The following is a 14,880-nucleotide window of genomic DNA, read 5'->3' on the forward strand; positions in this document are numbered from 1 at the left end:
TGTCGTCACCAGCAAACGGCCTTGTGTGTGTGTGTGGTTGTGTGTGTGTGTGTCCATCCAGGGCCGGAGGACGCCGAGACACGGGTGGGAGCGTTTCAGATAAGACTGCAGCGGGTTCCTCATCATACCTACCAGGAGTTTGTCTGCTTGAACGTATTGAAGATATTTTTTGATTTGGCACAGACTTTGGGTGCCAATGCTGTGCCATCTGGGTTAAGTCAGAATGAGAAAAAAACAGCTGCAAAATCTTCACCAAGCTGGATTATAACAAGTAGACTGAAGGAAGAGGACTGCAATTTTCCTTTAAATGGACTTCAACCCAACTTGGGAGGCAAATCCATGGCTGGATTCATGGTAAATCTTTGCATTATTGTAGCTGTGACTGCATCGCCCTCTGCTGGACACATACAGAATTGAATCTACGTGTTTCATCTGCAAATGTTGGGACTTGAGAAACTCCATATCCATCCGGGGGTATCAAATGGGAGACCACATCCACGCTTTCAATCTGCCCCATGTGCCGTTTCCCTGCCCAAAATGCCAACAATATGCTGTTGTAGTAGTGTAGCATCATGTTACTGCAAAGCCTCAAGCTTATGAATCAGCTGGTCTGATTGTTAGCCCCCAAAATGACTGTATGGAAGATTTATTCTAAAAGATAAATGACAGTTACTGAAGGAATGGCAGCCAAGAAAGCTGAGCTCACACAGTTCACTTACAGCACATCTTCTTCTTATCGACTGAAGCGAGTTTGGGGAATAATGTTGATAAGATTTGTGTGAACTGACCCTTTAAAGCTACAGTACATTCTATTTTAATTCTGCAAACACTCATTTAAAAAGTGCTTTATGTATTGAAGATCCACGTCTGCGATCAAGTCCATTTCTTTCATATTTATTTTCCTCTTAATTTGCTCTAACAAAAAAAAAAAAAAAAGACAGTTTCCTCCCCATTTACATTATGCATGTATATAATGTACATACGGTTTATTTTTTCCTTTGTCGTGTTTTTCTTTTTTTTTAAATGTAGCATGTAAATCGTCACGGCCGTAGCCTATACCCGTTCACCTCTTTAGTTTTGTTTTGACAGCATAAAACGTTTACAATAGTGGAAGTGGTGAGTGGATGAAGGCTCCTCATACTGTGTCACTATTGAAAATCTGATGATACACGGTTATGATAGTAAAGCTCACTGCGCTGAGTTTGACAAAGGGAGTGCAGGACATAAACAGAGAGGGGTTTAAAATACCCTGAAAAGGTGAAATAAACAAGATACTGGATTTTTTTTCTATCAAAACTCAAGTTGTGTGAAGGCTAACTGGAATCTAAGGACCGTTAATCCCAAGACAGAGATCGAGCTTTTAGGGTTTTAAGCTTGATCCTGGTTTGGGGAAACCGCTCCTAAACACTTTTGATGAAGACTTTGAATAAAAAATACAATGCTGATCAGAAAACACGTGTGTTTGCATGTGAATTAACTGACAAGACAACGAAGCCTGACTCACCAAACTAACCAGGTCTTTGGTTATTATTTCAAATGTGGCAATACTGTTTGTGAATACAAAATGAGGGCGAGGCGAGCCGTCATGCCGACCCGTATTATTACTGGATAGCTAGAAAACGTGTGTGTATTTAACAAACCCTGAATACAAAAGAGTGCCATCAGCCTCCTTCCTTAAATACTCCCTTATTATCATTTAACTCCAGTGGGAAGGAGTCTCTAATACGATCAATCGATTCTATATATATTGTACAAAGGCAGACAGGAGCTTTTTCAAAACCCTGGAAAGTCTTCAGTCTTCATCTCAAACCATCAGCATTTTCTAATCATTTAAAATGCAGCTTGTAAACAAAGTCAGAGACAGAGAACCAGTTACAATTTCTGACATTAACAAATGTATTTTAAGGCTTTTTATATACCTTATACAATGTATAAATCTTGACATGCTATTGTTGAACTAAAGGTATAACATAGCCGTTTTTCAACTTTTTTGTCTTTTAAAGGTAGTTTAAAAAAAAAAGAAGCAAAACCATACCTATTACTGACTTATGTCCATAGAATATGGTCTAAATTATGGTGTGGGACTTTTTCTAAAAACAAAGTAACAACAAAAAAAAAAAACATCTACTGATAATCCTGATACAGGATTTTTATGTATAAAAAAAATAACTGATAGTACAGTTCAAAATTAAATTCACAGTATTCCTTATGACGCTAGAAGACACAAACTGTATTTTTCTTTAAAAAGCAAACACAAAAAGGTCCACAGCCATGATAAACAACTTTTGATGCTTTTTTTTTTTTTTGAATGCTTGAATAAAGTGTAAAAAGAAATAGAAGGATGTGAGAGAGGAGAGAGAGAGAGAAGAGGAGAGAGGAGAGGGGAGGATGCAGAGAAAAACCTCCACATCTGTGAAAAGTTGTAAAAATACAGAGACTGAATCTTATGCTTCGGAGCAAAATGGAAACATAAAGAGAGCTGGGAAATGTCCTCAAGTCTGTCCAGGGTAACGTGGAGGTATCAGTCACAGAAGCCTTGTTCCCACTGCCGCACTCCTCCGTCTCGTCCACAAACACCTCCCTCCGTTTTGTTTGTTTGTCCAATCCGCAGAGGGATTTATTTTTTTTTAAAATAACAACAAAAACAAAAACAAAACAAAAAACATTTTGCTTAGGGCTCCATTACAGGTCTGTAGATACGGTGACATCTTAAACTTGCAGCCGTCATGATGTCTTACAGTTCATCTCTTAGGCAACAATTTGTTTTCCCTTTGTTTCATTCTTCGTATTCGGTTGAACCAGGTGGATGTTCACAAGTTTTTAAAGTCCTGAGTCTTCCACTGAGCAGCAGTTGAGATGTTTAAGCTCCAGGCTTCTTTTTTTTTTTTTTACTTTCCTTTTTTTTGTTGGTTTTTATTAAATTTGTGTTTATACAAGTATATATTAATCTTTTTTTGTTTTTATCATAAATGTTCATTGAGTGACAGTATTTTTTATTTTTTTAACCATAGTTGGGAGAATTAGGGCAAAGAAATCAATGCCTTAAAAAAAAAGACTCTTTAGAACATTTAAAACACTCTTAATGTGGTAAAAATACAATATAATCCCAACGAAGAAGCACCGCGTCAAAAAATTCTTGATGTCATTCTTCTGCTGTTGTTAAAAAGGTGTTGATTTGTACAGTATCTCCAGGTCTGAAACAACAGCAAAGAGGCTTGTTAGGTTATATAATCTGTGAAAACAAGCTACAATATTAGTGCTCATAATAACTTTTCCTAGTCATTTCACATCAGCTGTGATTACAGTTGAGCATTTTGGTGATAAAACATAAAAAGGAAGCCCACTCACATTGTTCTTTTTGTGGGTGAAGTCAGTGTTTCATGGCGCTGCACAGGCCGTTGGAGGAGAATCCGTGGGAGTCTCCGTTGGCTCGGCTGTAGCCATTTCCTACAAAGTAGATCGACACTTTCAACTGACAGACGTGACAGCAGCAATTACAGAGCAGCATATACAGTATTGACACACAGACATTTACTATCCTACTCTGGTCACAAAGGCTTATTTCTGTTTTTTTCGATGTGATATTTAGATGATTCTTTGGCCTTGGTGTAGGTCGTCTTCAACCCCAAATGAAACTGGTAATGGTTTGGTTCACTATTATCACAAAAACATCAAAAAATGTTGCTGCTGCTAATGTTAAATTAGTTGTAGGTAAGGCTGTGACCGATGATTATTTTCATTATCGATTAATCTATCATTTTTTCAATTAATCATGTAGTTTAATGTAAAAAATAATGACAAATGCCAATCACAAGTTACCAGAGTGCAAAGTTATGTCTTAAAATTGCTTACTTAGTCTGACCAGCAGCCAAAAAAAACCCCAAGTATTCATTTTATAGTGATATGAAATGGAGAAAAGCAGCAAATCTCAGCATTTGTGAAGCTGTAACCAGCAAATGTTTGGTATTTTTACTTGATAAATGACTAAAACGAGTAACCGATTATTTTTCTGTGTATCGACTAATCGTTTCAGCACTAGTGAGACTATTTTAAATCAACCGTCACCCAGTTTTTAATAGAATGAGGATGATTTTGCCTAGAATTTGAAGCTGCAGTTGCCGCCATCATCAACACTCTTCCTCTCTGAGCAGTAATACCTGTGTGTCCGTTGAGATGGCGGTGTGTTGCGCCGTTTGTGGCTGCCATGGATGATGTGTGGCGGGAAGCGAGTTGATGGTCACCGCTGTCATCAGCACTGCATGTGCGCCGGCGTTTCTCTGGAGAGCAGCCGCTGTCGTGTTTAGCGTCCTTGTTGTCATAGTAACAGCGCTTGTGGCTCTCCCGTTCCTCGCTGCTGTCGGCTCTGTGGCTGCGGGCGGCGAGCGGGCTGCGCTGCGCAGAGCGACGGCCTTCGAAGCTTTGACCGGCCTCGCTGTCGCTGTCGTGCCTCCGCCTTTTCTTTTTCTTCTTCTTGTGTTTGGAGGTCTTGCCCTCGACGGCTCTGTCTGAAGAATCCACATCAGAGCTTCTAGAGGAAGACAGAACAACACAGACTAGGCTCAGCCTCAGGACTCAAATCAACAACCGACTGTGGTATTAGACCTGGTAATCAGCCAAGGAAAATGACATGTAAAATCATGCACTTCAGTTTACAATACAGAGAATAGTGTAGAGTGTCTTCTTCTTGTTAATAGTCGTGCAAAAGAGAAAATATTACACCGAAAACATAAAAAAAGCCCAATGTAGCATAGAGGTGCAGACAGCATTACTCACCCGCTCTCTCTGTGTCTGTCTTTATCCTTTGACTTCTTCTTTTTCTTGCTCTTTTTGTGTTTTTTAGCCCGACGGGCCTCTGAGCTGTCCTCCCTCTCCCTGCTCAGAGGAGCAGCCGTCCTCCTGTCCTGATCCTCCTTCCTAGGAGCAGATTCAAAGGCAGACAGAGGAGCGCGAGCGGGAGAGCGCCTGGCCTTGGTAGAGGTCTCCGGTACCGGGACAGGCGAGGAAGTGTCCTCTTTTGAAGGGTGATAGTCCCTGTCCCTGCCGTTGCTCTTGTCCTTTTTCTCCCAGGACTCTCGACCCTCCTGCCGCGATCTCCAGCGGCCTTGAGGCTCCTCGCGTTGGGGATAGCCGTGCCCCCTCCGCTCGCGGTCCCGCTCCTCTCTGGATCGGTGGCGGTAGTGGTGATAGTGGTGGTAGTGGTTAGAGCACCTGTCGCGGTCGCGCTCCCTGGGGTGGTAGGCGGTCCGCTCCCGGCGGCGCTCAGAGTCCCAGTCCCTGTAGTGACGGTCGTGAGCGGGTGAACGGTCCCTGTATGAGCGATGGTGATCCCGGTAGTCTCGCCTGTAGCGGGACCGATCGGTGTCGGAGTCTCGCTCACGACTCCTGTCCCGGTAGCATCTCTCCTTGTCCCGATCTTTGCTCCGGTCAGAGGAGTGCAGTCTCTCTCTCTCTCTGTCGCGGGAGGATCGTCTTTCGTTGCCTCGGGAACTCGGCTTGGTCAGGTGAGTCTCCCGAACGTCAGTCTGTCCCTCAGGCCCTGTTACTGGACCATTGGTCTGCGGTTTGTAGAGTTCCCCGGCCTCATCAGCACCTGCGCTCGCCCTTTGAGGAGCTACAGCGGTCCCCGCAGTGGTGGCAGGATGGTCTGGCAGGATGGATAAGGCCGCAGGTTTGCCGTGATGTGCAGAAGAGGAAGCAGATTCTCCAGATGAGAGAGAGCAGCTCTTGGTGGCAGTGGCTGAAGATGGAGAGCTAGCAGCAGAGGATGCTGTGTGCTGGGGCAGGGGGTCAGGAGGAGGTTTAGCCCTTGTGTCATGAGTGGAGAGATGCTGGCTTTCACTGGCAGCAAGATGGAGGTTCTGAGAGGAACTGGCCTGGGTAGGGGCGGCATTATATGCCTCTTTGCTGGAGAAAGAAAAAACCAAACAAAAACATTCAAGCACATAAAAAGGTGTTTTATGACATCTTTTGGACACAATGTCAGAATGGGAGACATGCACAGCCCAAACATCAATGCAATTGAGTATGTTTTTAAGTAACTGAATAAAGTTGTCATTTTAACCTCAGACATGAAGGGATGCGCCTTTCAGTTCACATGATACAGCAGTATCTTTTTTTTTTTTAAATCAACTCAATGTCAGAATGCTAATCTCACCTTGGTTGGCTGTGGTCACATTCTAGTCCATTAGCAGCAGGAGTAGCCACACTGGACAAACCGCCATGATTGTTGCCAGAAATCTGAAGAGCACAAAACAAGACATTAATTAGTTTGTGCATGAAAATTGCTGTTTTATAAGCCTATCATCACAGAGCAAAATGCAAGCAACAATGAACTAATATTTACCTTAGTTGGGGTGTTGAGTCCGTTGACTTTGTGGTGTCCGTTGTGGTGCCCGTTTTGACTGGGTTTAGAGACGCCATTAGTTGGTCCGTTTAGTCCGTTACCGTTATGATGCACTCCTGCCTCCCCATTGGTGGGTCGTGGAGCCGGTCCATACACCTCTCCTGCTCCATTCTTTCCATTAACGTGACTCTTGGCCAAGCGGCCGTTATCCAGAGAGCCACAGTTCTCCTGGTCTGATTCCTCGGACGACTCGTGGCCGTACGGCACCAGGAATGACGCTCCGTTCCCTCCACTGTGGTGATCCCCGTTACCGTAAGACGTGCCATTAACGTGATGGAGCTGGCGCGGGACGAAGTGAAGGTCTGAGCGGACGTCTGAGGTAGACTGTGAGGAGGAGGAGGAGGAGGAGGAGGCGGCGCTGGAGGAAGAGGAGGAGGACGGCTGGCTGTAAGAGGACGAAGAGGAGGAGGAGGAGGAGGAGGAAGGGCGATTCTGTTTGCCCTGGCCAATGAAGAAGGAAAGCTTCTGGCGTTTGTCATGATCTGGGATGACTGTGGGCCGGCTGAGTGTGTGGGAAATGGAGGAGGAAGAGGCAAGTCCGTGGCTAGGCTTTCCCAGACCACTGCTGCTGGTGCTAGGCTTGGAGCTGGAGGGATAATCCCTTAGCGATCCATTCCCATTGACGTGGAGGGCGCTCTGAAGGAGGAACAACAAAGGAAACAGGAGAATATTTTATAAGGGTCTTGGTCAGACACAGGCCACATATCTTAAATTCCGAATATGTTTAGGTTCAAGCACCGAAAGAGTGTGCAGTACCTTGGTCATGTGTGGGGGCAGTTGGGGACCGATGAAGCCTGTAGTGGTGTGTCGGGGCGTGGTGTTGATGCGAGGTATGACCACCGGCCGGGGGGACGACTGACCAGGGTTGCCAGGGTTATGGCTCATGTGGCTGTAGTCCCCTCCGTTCTTCACGTCACTGGACCTGGTGACCCGAGAGGAAGGGACATTAGCAAGGAGGAAGATTTAAATAACTGAAGTTAAGAGGGTTAAAAGACCAGGGTTTAAAGACTGTCTAAGAGCCTTTAAATGCCATTTAAAATAAGAAATGGGGAAAAAACAAACAAAAAACAGTACATCTTTCGGAATATGATGTCAGTGTGACCAGGGTTGAGATCTCACTGGAAAAGTAACACTGAGAAAACAACATTAAACACTATATTTAATTGTATTTAATGCCTTGAATTTAAATGTCTCAAACACTTTCACACAGACTTTTTCCTTTTCTTTTTCTCGTAAGTTCAAGACATGAGTTTTTAATTTAATTTACCAATTTACCAGTAGTGACAGAACGGTCATGGCTTTAGTTGAATTGGGGTTTACTCACTTGATGTAGAAAAGGACGTAGGCCTGCTGGTTGAGAACGGACCTGATGTCAGTGACAGACACAGAGGAGTCGTTCATCTGATACCACTGTCCGTTACTGGCCTGCAGACACAACAGAAGAGTTGGCAGGTTGGCAGGTTGGCAGATTTTCTACACAGATTTCAGGCTTCCCACACATTGTCCACTTCAAAATTAGTCACTTTTCCCAGACGTTAATTTCTAAATTGGATTTGAAGACTTTGACCGGTGTTCAATATGATTTATGAGGATAATGGCTGGGGAATGACTGTCAACTAAGCCACATTACTCTATACATGAATGCTATAATTAACAACAACAAATATCACAACATGTAAAATGACAGTAGGTCGTTAAACTGTGTTGTCATATGCATATTACAACGGAACAATAATGTTTCCATACTTTTCCAAATTTCTGTACGCAATCAAACTTTAAGATCTTTCCATAGTTTTTCAGACTTTCCAGACCTACGTAGGAACCCTGAATTTACTCTTTCTGCTACCTTAAATTGAGAACAGCTGTTGACGGAGTGTTTAAGGGAAAAATGTGTGCATGTGTATTGCAGCAGTAGCGCCCTGATGGGAGTACGTGATAGACTAGACCAGTGGTCTGTAGCAGTGCTCATACCTTAATGTAGCAGAAGTAGTGTCCAGCGTGACAGCTGAATCCAGAGTGGACCAGCACAGCGTACAGCCCGTAGACCTGGGGCTCTCCCTGGGACTGAGACATGAACGGCCGCAGGTCCAGGTACTCTGGGTATCTCACATCCTGAGGACCAGAGAGCAGTGGTCAACTGATATCAGGCCACAATCAAATATTCACCCTTTAAAGTTACAATGAAACCGCATTTTGAGAGCATCTTACTTCCTTAATTTTATGTTTTTCCTGATAAAACAGGATATTGGGGTGGAACATAACGTAGGGAGGGACCATTCAAAAGTGTAAACCAATGGGAGATCAGTTAGTGAGAGAAACACAGTTTTATTAAACGGAAGGGGCGGGTTTGTTCAAACATCTGTGGTGCTTTTATTGGCTGGAATTTCTTATGTACACCTCCAGGTACACAATGACCACTAACGATTTTCGGTTTCCCAAGATGTAAAAATAATGACATTTTGATATAAAAATCCCCCAAAAAATGTAGTCATAAATTGTCAAATTCAAAATTATAATTGAGTCATTTTTAATTTCAGTGTGACTAACACTGGCACTCCTTTCATGGTGGAAGGGTGCAGTCCTACGGCATTCATGTTACTGGATATTCTAGTTTGTTTTGTTACCTTAGTGATTTTGCCTCCGCTGAAGTTTGCGAAGCGCTTCAGTGAGATGGTGAGCACGTTGGAGCTGCGGTGGATGGTGAATCTCTTTGAGGCTGTGACCATTTTTTTGCACCTGAGGGAAACACATGTTCATATTGTTTTAGCTGGCAGATCGCCAAGCAAAAATCACACCTAGGCTATTGCTTGTTCTATTTGCAGGAGATTAGCTTTTGTTTGGACAAAAGGTGAGTACAACCACTCACTTGGTGCATTTGTAGGCGTTTTCTCCATCCAGTTGTTCAGGCTTGACAAACTGCTCCAGAGCCTTGGTGACACTGGGAGCCGTCTGCATGGAGAGACAAAACAATCCTGAGTTTGGCCTTATTCTAAAAATCACTCACAAATGATAAATTCCTTGGTTTGTTACAGGTTTGTAGTAAAAAAAAACACTGAAATATTAGATCTGCTAAGGCTGGCAAATTTTGCTTTATTACCTTAATTTCCAGAGTAACATCCAAGAAAGGGTCAAATGTATCAGAGACTGCTTTGCAGTTTAAACATTTCACTGTAGAGGAAAGAACAATCAGTGACAAGGTGTTAGTCTAGCAAAGCTGTGAGCCATACAAATGTGAGAGCAAACTGATACATTAAATAACAAAAACAAATCAAAACTAAGTTACCTCTGGACCTTAGGTACCCGCCAAAGACTTGATGGATGAAACTCGTTGCCTGCGTTTGCCTGTCCAGTCTGTTACAAAGATACATTTCATGAGAACAAAGAACAAGCAGCAAGTTACAAAATATTACACAGCCTTGAAAGAGGGAGGGAGGAAGACAAGGGAGGTAAGAGACAGCAGAGGAATTAGAGCAAGAGTAATTAGTTGAGAGGCCACCTGTTAGTACAGAATAGGATTTGAGCTGATACTTGAGGTTCCTAAAGTCACTTTTTAAGAGTCCCTTTAGTACCAATATGGTCAGGACAGTATATCTATTAAACATGCCTTGCTGTAGCTTTAGTTAAAAATTCATGTGGGTTAGCTATGTGTACATAGCCTAATTCTTGGCAGTGGCTCTATACTGATTTCTAATATTTCAGTGAAATGACACAAATGCATCAATATATAGCTTTTATGCAGGGTTTAACTACTGTCTACTGGAAGGCCTGAGCAGAATATTGTGTGGATCATTTCCTCCCAGTGTCATGAGTTTGAATTCCGCCCATGACCTACATTACAGGCCATCCTCTCTTATCTTTCCTGTACTCTCCACTATAAAACGATCTAATAAAGCCCAAATATGGTGAACCCTTGTAAGCAAACATGTGGTCATGTCTTGTCTATTTCTAAACACAATACAGGACAACTTTGCAAAAAAAAAAAAATTACTTTGTTCCAGGTAGGCAGGACTTTTGCATAGCATCCACTGTGTACCGCAGGAACTCGTGGGCATCCTCCTGGCTTCCATAGCGGAAGTGCTTTGCAATCCCTATGTAGGAGAAACACAACAAAACTTAGGAAGATATGCAAGTGACAGATGCTTCACTTAGCTTACAAGTCTCTATTATCATTATTTTTAAAAGGAAAGGAGTCATTTTTGCATGGTGTGCTTGATCAATAACAATTATCTACCTGAAACTTTCTCACAAAATTTCCCTCCAAAAATAAAAGGTAAACAGCCTTACAGCGCCTCCTATTGTGCGTTTGAGGGAAAACATTTTTGCCTTGCACAACATCAGTCCTCTAATTCTGAATAAAACCACTCACTTTTGAGCTCATTGAGGACGCCAATGGGTTTGATGACATTCCCAGAGTTGGCAAAAACCTGAATGATGTGGTTTTGCATGGTGCACATCATACAGAAGCCCGGCTCGTGACCTGCAACAGGGACAGACAGGCACGACATTCATGAGTAAGGAAAGGCCTGAGAGGAAAACAATTCTTAGATACACCAACACTACTAAGATTGATGTATTAATTATCAAATGACTGTATAATTATACAAGAACCACCTTGGTGCAAAGCATCCACATGAAACTCACAAAATGACAGCCGATTTAAAAGTTTAAACGCTGATCCTTTGGCTGGAGACAACAATAACTTACATGTTTTGGAATGCTCCCTCGTCAGCATGTAGTTGGTAAGCGGAGGGGTGTAGGAGAGACACTGCAGGGCCGAGTTGAGGAAGCACGTGTTCCCCATGTTCTGCAGGCCTGCACCGATGCGGTGGACCTGGGTCCACTTCAGGCTGAGCCGCTCTGGAGGGAAGAGGACCTTCTGGGGCAGGGCGATGCCGTCGCCACTGGTCATTACCACTGGATACACAGACAAAACAGAACCAATATCATTATCAAAATTACATTGAATTTATTTTCCATGTTCAGTATATCTACAAGAACTTGTCTTTGTGTGCTGAAACCTAGACAGCTTACATAAATACATATTGGCACATGATAAAGGGGCAATAGGACGTCATTGTAAGGCAACAGTGCAGGAAATACAGATGATAGATATCGCTCTAGATATACACTTAATGCGATTCTGATGGAGTGTCAGACTGTAAAACAATTCAAACAATCTGAGATCACAAGATAGGCCAGGTGAATTTTTGAGAGGGTGGGGAAAAGGGGTTTCCTCTCTCTTCTTTTATTTCTGCTGCACAAACAGAGAGAGTCAGCCTGCTACTCTTTAAATCAAAAGCCCAAACAAGCTCAAGCGATTGATTATGCTCTCGCTTCCAACACCAGCTCGCTTACATAAGAGGGTGAGTCTGAAAGTGAAAGCAGCAATACAACACCTACAAAACTGGTTTTGTCACTCTGAAATACTTTCAATTTTAGTTTTTTAGTTTTCTTTGATACATTACATTATGGCAGACAGGTCTGGTCTGTACATTTATCGTTAATAACACTTATAATTACTTAACATTAAACATATGTGCAACTTGGTGGATCCTTATATAAAATGCACCTTAGAGTGCCACATTTTTATAACCCACACTAAAAAGCTAGCTTGAGACTAATGGTGCAGTATATTTGAACAAGAAATGCTAGCAATAACAACCATCAATTTTTAGTATTGAAACCAACTGGTAGCTCTGGCTGCAAACAAACAAGCCAGCTTGTGGTAGCATTTGGTTTGAATGACAAATGCAAACATGTTGTTTTTCAGTTAATTGAAGTGCCACTACAAACACTTATGCCCTAATGTGCTTGGTTAAGATAAGCAACAGACTAAAATTCAAATTGTCACAGTATCCCTTGATAATATCCTTCCAGCCAGACCACTCTCAGCACCAATATGGCCTCTACAGACTAGTGGAGGAGGGGATGAGGCCAGGGAACTCGACATGCATCTACTGCAGACCAACAGTCCAGCAATAGGGCTTGAGGGATAAATAGAAGGTAGGGAGCATCAGCTGGCCAAGCCCAGCTCCAGAGGAAATTGGGTATCCTCAATACAGCCTACTTTCTACACAGTCTCCAGTCCTGCTAGGTTTCAAAACAAAAACACACACATGGTAATGCACAGCTGATAAACCACACTGCTCCTACCTTGCTCCTTGGGTCGGTCCACAGAGCTGGGCGTGCTGTTGTAGACGGTGGCGCCAGGCGTCGGGCCCAGGCAGCCTCCTGGAGCCTTCAGCCTGGGGGAGTCACTGGGCATGGCGGGGCCCATTCCCCAGCTGCTGGAGCAGCTGCCATCCATCCCGTCTCCACTGGTGAAGGGGGAGCGCTTGCACCCGACTGACTCGTGGTCAGACTTCTCCGAAGATCTGTCAACTATGGTCATTGTTCATTGCTGTAGGTGGGACAAGAATACAGGGTTATACAGTTTAACAAGCTGCGTTAGACAGGTTAATACAAGGGTTTTGTTACTTACATAGCATGTAATTACATCCGTGTGTGGCATTAATTTTGTGGAAATTAAAGCCTGCCACATGCTGGTAAGTTTCACTAACATTTGGAGGTATCCATCTTATAAGAAACGTGTTGGCTGATAAAATGTTGAAAGGGACTGATGAAATTTGCAATGCACTAACCACTAAGGCAGGTGATAAAAGTTAACAATAGTTTCCTACCCAAAACATTTATCACTTTTGGCAAAAAGTGATACATTTGTCAAAAAAAGCAACATTAGATCAGATATTTTTCAGAAAAAGAAACATAATACACCTTATGACTATATTTGGAAAATCAACAAGTACTTACTGTCTCATGGACATCATTTACAAATGCACAAACGTGCCAGCAAGTGGTTCAACTGAATGTTCGACCATTTGACTCAAGAAATCACTAGCTTATATAAGCCTAGCACTCTGAGTTTTCATTCCTATAATGCAAGTTAGATGTAAATGCAGTGAATCTGTAGTTGAGTTATCCACCTATGCAGCGGTTCAAGGGAAACTGCAACTTTGCATCGAATTTACATACTACGACGTAACAAAGAGTTTACTCTTCCAAGGAGAGTTGGTGTTGCGGGAGAAGCCTGGGCTAAACTGGCACTTTAACATGAAAGCTAATTTTACATTTAGAGACAAGCTGTCTTCATTAAACCTGGAAATTAACGGTTAACGTTTGAAAACCAATCACATAAAAACTGCAACTACATTAAAGTGGGCACATTTGTCATTCAGACTACGTTTAGAGCTAGATGTTAAGCTGGTGCTTGGTTATATAGCATTTAACGGCACTTTACAAGATTTCCTCAAAGACAAGCGTTAGGAGACACTGACAACGTGTTAGCTTGGGTGTTCAACATGATCATGTAAGCGAACACGAAATGTATTTAGCTGAGCTAACAGGCTAACGCTAGTAGTAAGCAACCCGCCTGAGAACATTTCTTGGTCTGAAGCACGTTTACGACAACTGTTCCCTCCCACCTGCTCTGGCACACTGGCTCACACTGGCTAGGGCTTAAGCTAGCAACTGATGGCTAGGCCTCTAACGCGCAGCGCAGTTAAAGCTTCATAAAAAATAAATTAAACCTTCTTTGGTCCTTGTTCAGGGCGGAGAGTCGGTTAACCTTACCTTTCTCGTCGAGGACAGGAACAGAATAACTGAGGTGCGCGGCTCGCGTAGCCACAAACACCATGGTAACGGCGAACGTAACAAAGCTACCGAAACATGGGAGACGGCTAACGTTACGGCGGTAAGCATCGTGCAACAATATTGGTGCTACTAGCCAGCCACGATGCAAGCTAGCTGCCATTACAGATCGTGAAACAACAACTAGGACACCAAGGACCACCTTCCCATTCCCACTTTAAAACAAATACCGAAGTTTGGTGAAATGTACGTGCCTAAGTAACGGGACAACTAGCTAGCTCCGGCTAGGCTGTGAAAGGAGGGGCTCGACACCGGTGGCTGTGCTCACTGCGCTGGTCTCTCCGACATGACACTTACTGACTGATAACCGGTGTACGGCAACTACAACAAATCTCAACGGGCTAAACCTACCGAAATATTACGGTTGCACAATTAAAGTCTCATTGGTTCATAAAAGCATTTGTACACTCACCTGTGATCTATTATAAATACGTTAATAGACGTTGTAAATCCATTCCTTATTTCCAGCGGGTGTCCGGCGGTGAACAATGACGTAGCTAATTGCCCCACGGGTACATCCGGGTACCTGGGATGAAAGGAGAGTCCTGATTGGTTCATTTCGCCGTTGTTCTGTGTGGAACGTGTTCGGGAAAAGCCGTCGCAAGTACACACCTCTGACCTTTGTGTACATGATGTACCGCCGTTATGTGCTCTTTATACCCAAACACATTCAGGCTGATTTTTCAGCACGGATAACAAAGATAAAGATTTTAACCTATAATGTCAAGATCGATCTTCAAAAGCCCTTTCACTATGAAATCATTCAACAA

The 14,880-nt window shown here is 43.1% G+C and overlaps 1 protein-coding gene across 1 annotated transcript; it reads right to left on the bottom strand.

The window, feature by feature from the left end:
- Positions 1-3,054: 3,054 nt before the first annotated feature.
- Positions 3,055-14,601, bottom strand: usp42 (ubiquitin specific peptidase 42). The gene is made up of 18 exons (XM_071546182.1): positions 14,523-14,601; positions 12,557-12,803; positions 11,108-11,317; positions 10,770-10,880; positions 10,392-10,491; positions 9,687-9,754; positions 9,501-9,571; positions 9,270-9,352; positions 9,028-9,139; positions 8,375-8,515; positions 7,728-7,828; positions 7,160-7,325; positions 6,344-7,039; positions 6,155-6,237; positions 4,774-5,904; positions 4,158-4,528; positions 3,349-3,447; positions 3,055-3,194 (listed from the first exon to the last, which is right to left on the bottom strand). Exons 2-17 carry the CDS (start codon positions 12,792-12,794, stop codon positions 3,371-3,373), a joined length of 3,759 nt encoding a protein of 1,252 aa, XP_071402283.1. The 5' UTR covers positions 12,795-12,803; positions 14,523-14,601; the 3' UTR covers positions 3,055-3,194; positions 3,349-3,370.
- Between the last annotated feature and the right edge of the window lie 279 nt (positions 14,602-14,880).

Source organism: Centroberyx affinis, unplaced genomic scaffold (assembly GCF_046629955.1).
Source record: "Centroberyx affinis isolate AG114_WGS23_722 - 3 ecotype Tasmania unplaced genomic scaffold, CSIRO-AGI_Caff_v1 ptg005166l_1, whole genome shotgun sequence".
NCBI classification, from domain to species: Eukaryota; Metazoa; Chordata; class Actinopteri; order Beryciformes; family Berycidae; genus Centroberyx; species Centroberyx affinis.

What these genes read in the sequence shown, in the direction of transcription:
- usp42 (XM_071546182.1), bottom strand. Translation starts at nt 12,794, where the DNA reads ATGACCATAGTTGACAGATCTTCGGAGAAGTCTGACCACGAGTCAGTC. An exon ending in CGTCCTCAATGAGCTCAAAA is followed by an intron (nt 10,492 to 10,769) that starts GTGAGTGGTTTT and finishes TCTCCTACATAG; the next exon opens with GGATTGCAAAGCACTTCCGC. An exon ending in TACGTCCTTTTCTACATCAA is followed by an intron (nt 7,326 to 7,727) that starts GTGAGTAAACCC and finishes TCGGGTCACCAG; the next exon opens with GTCCAGTGACGTGAAGAACG.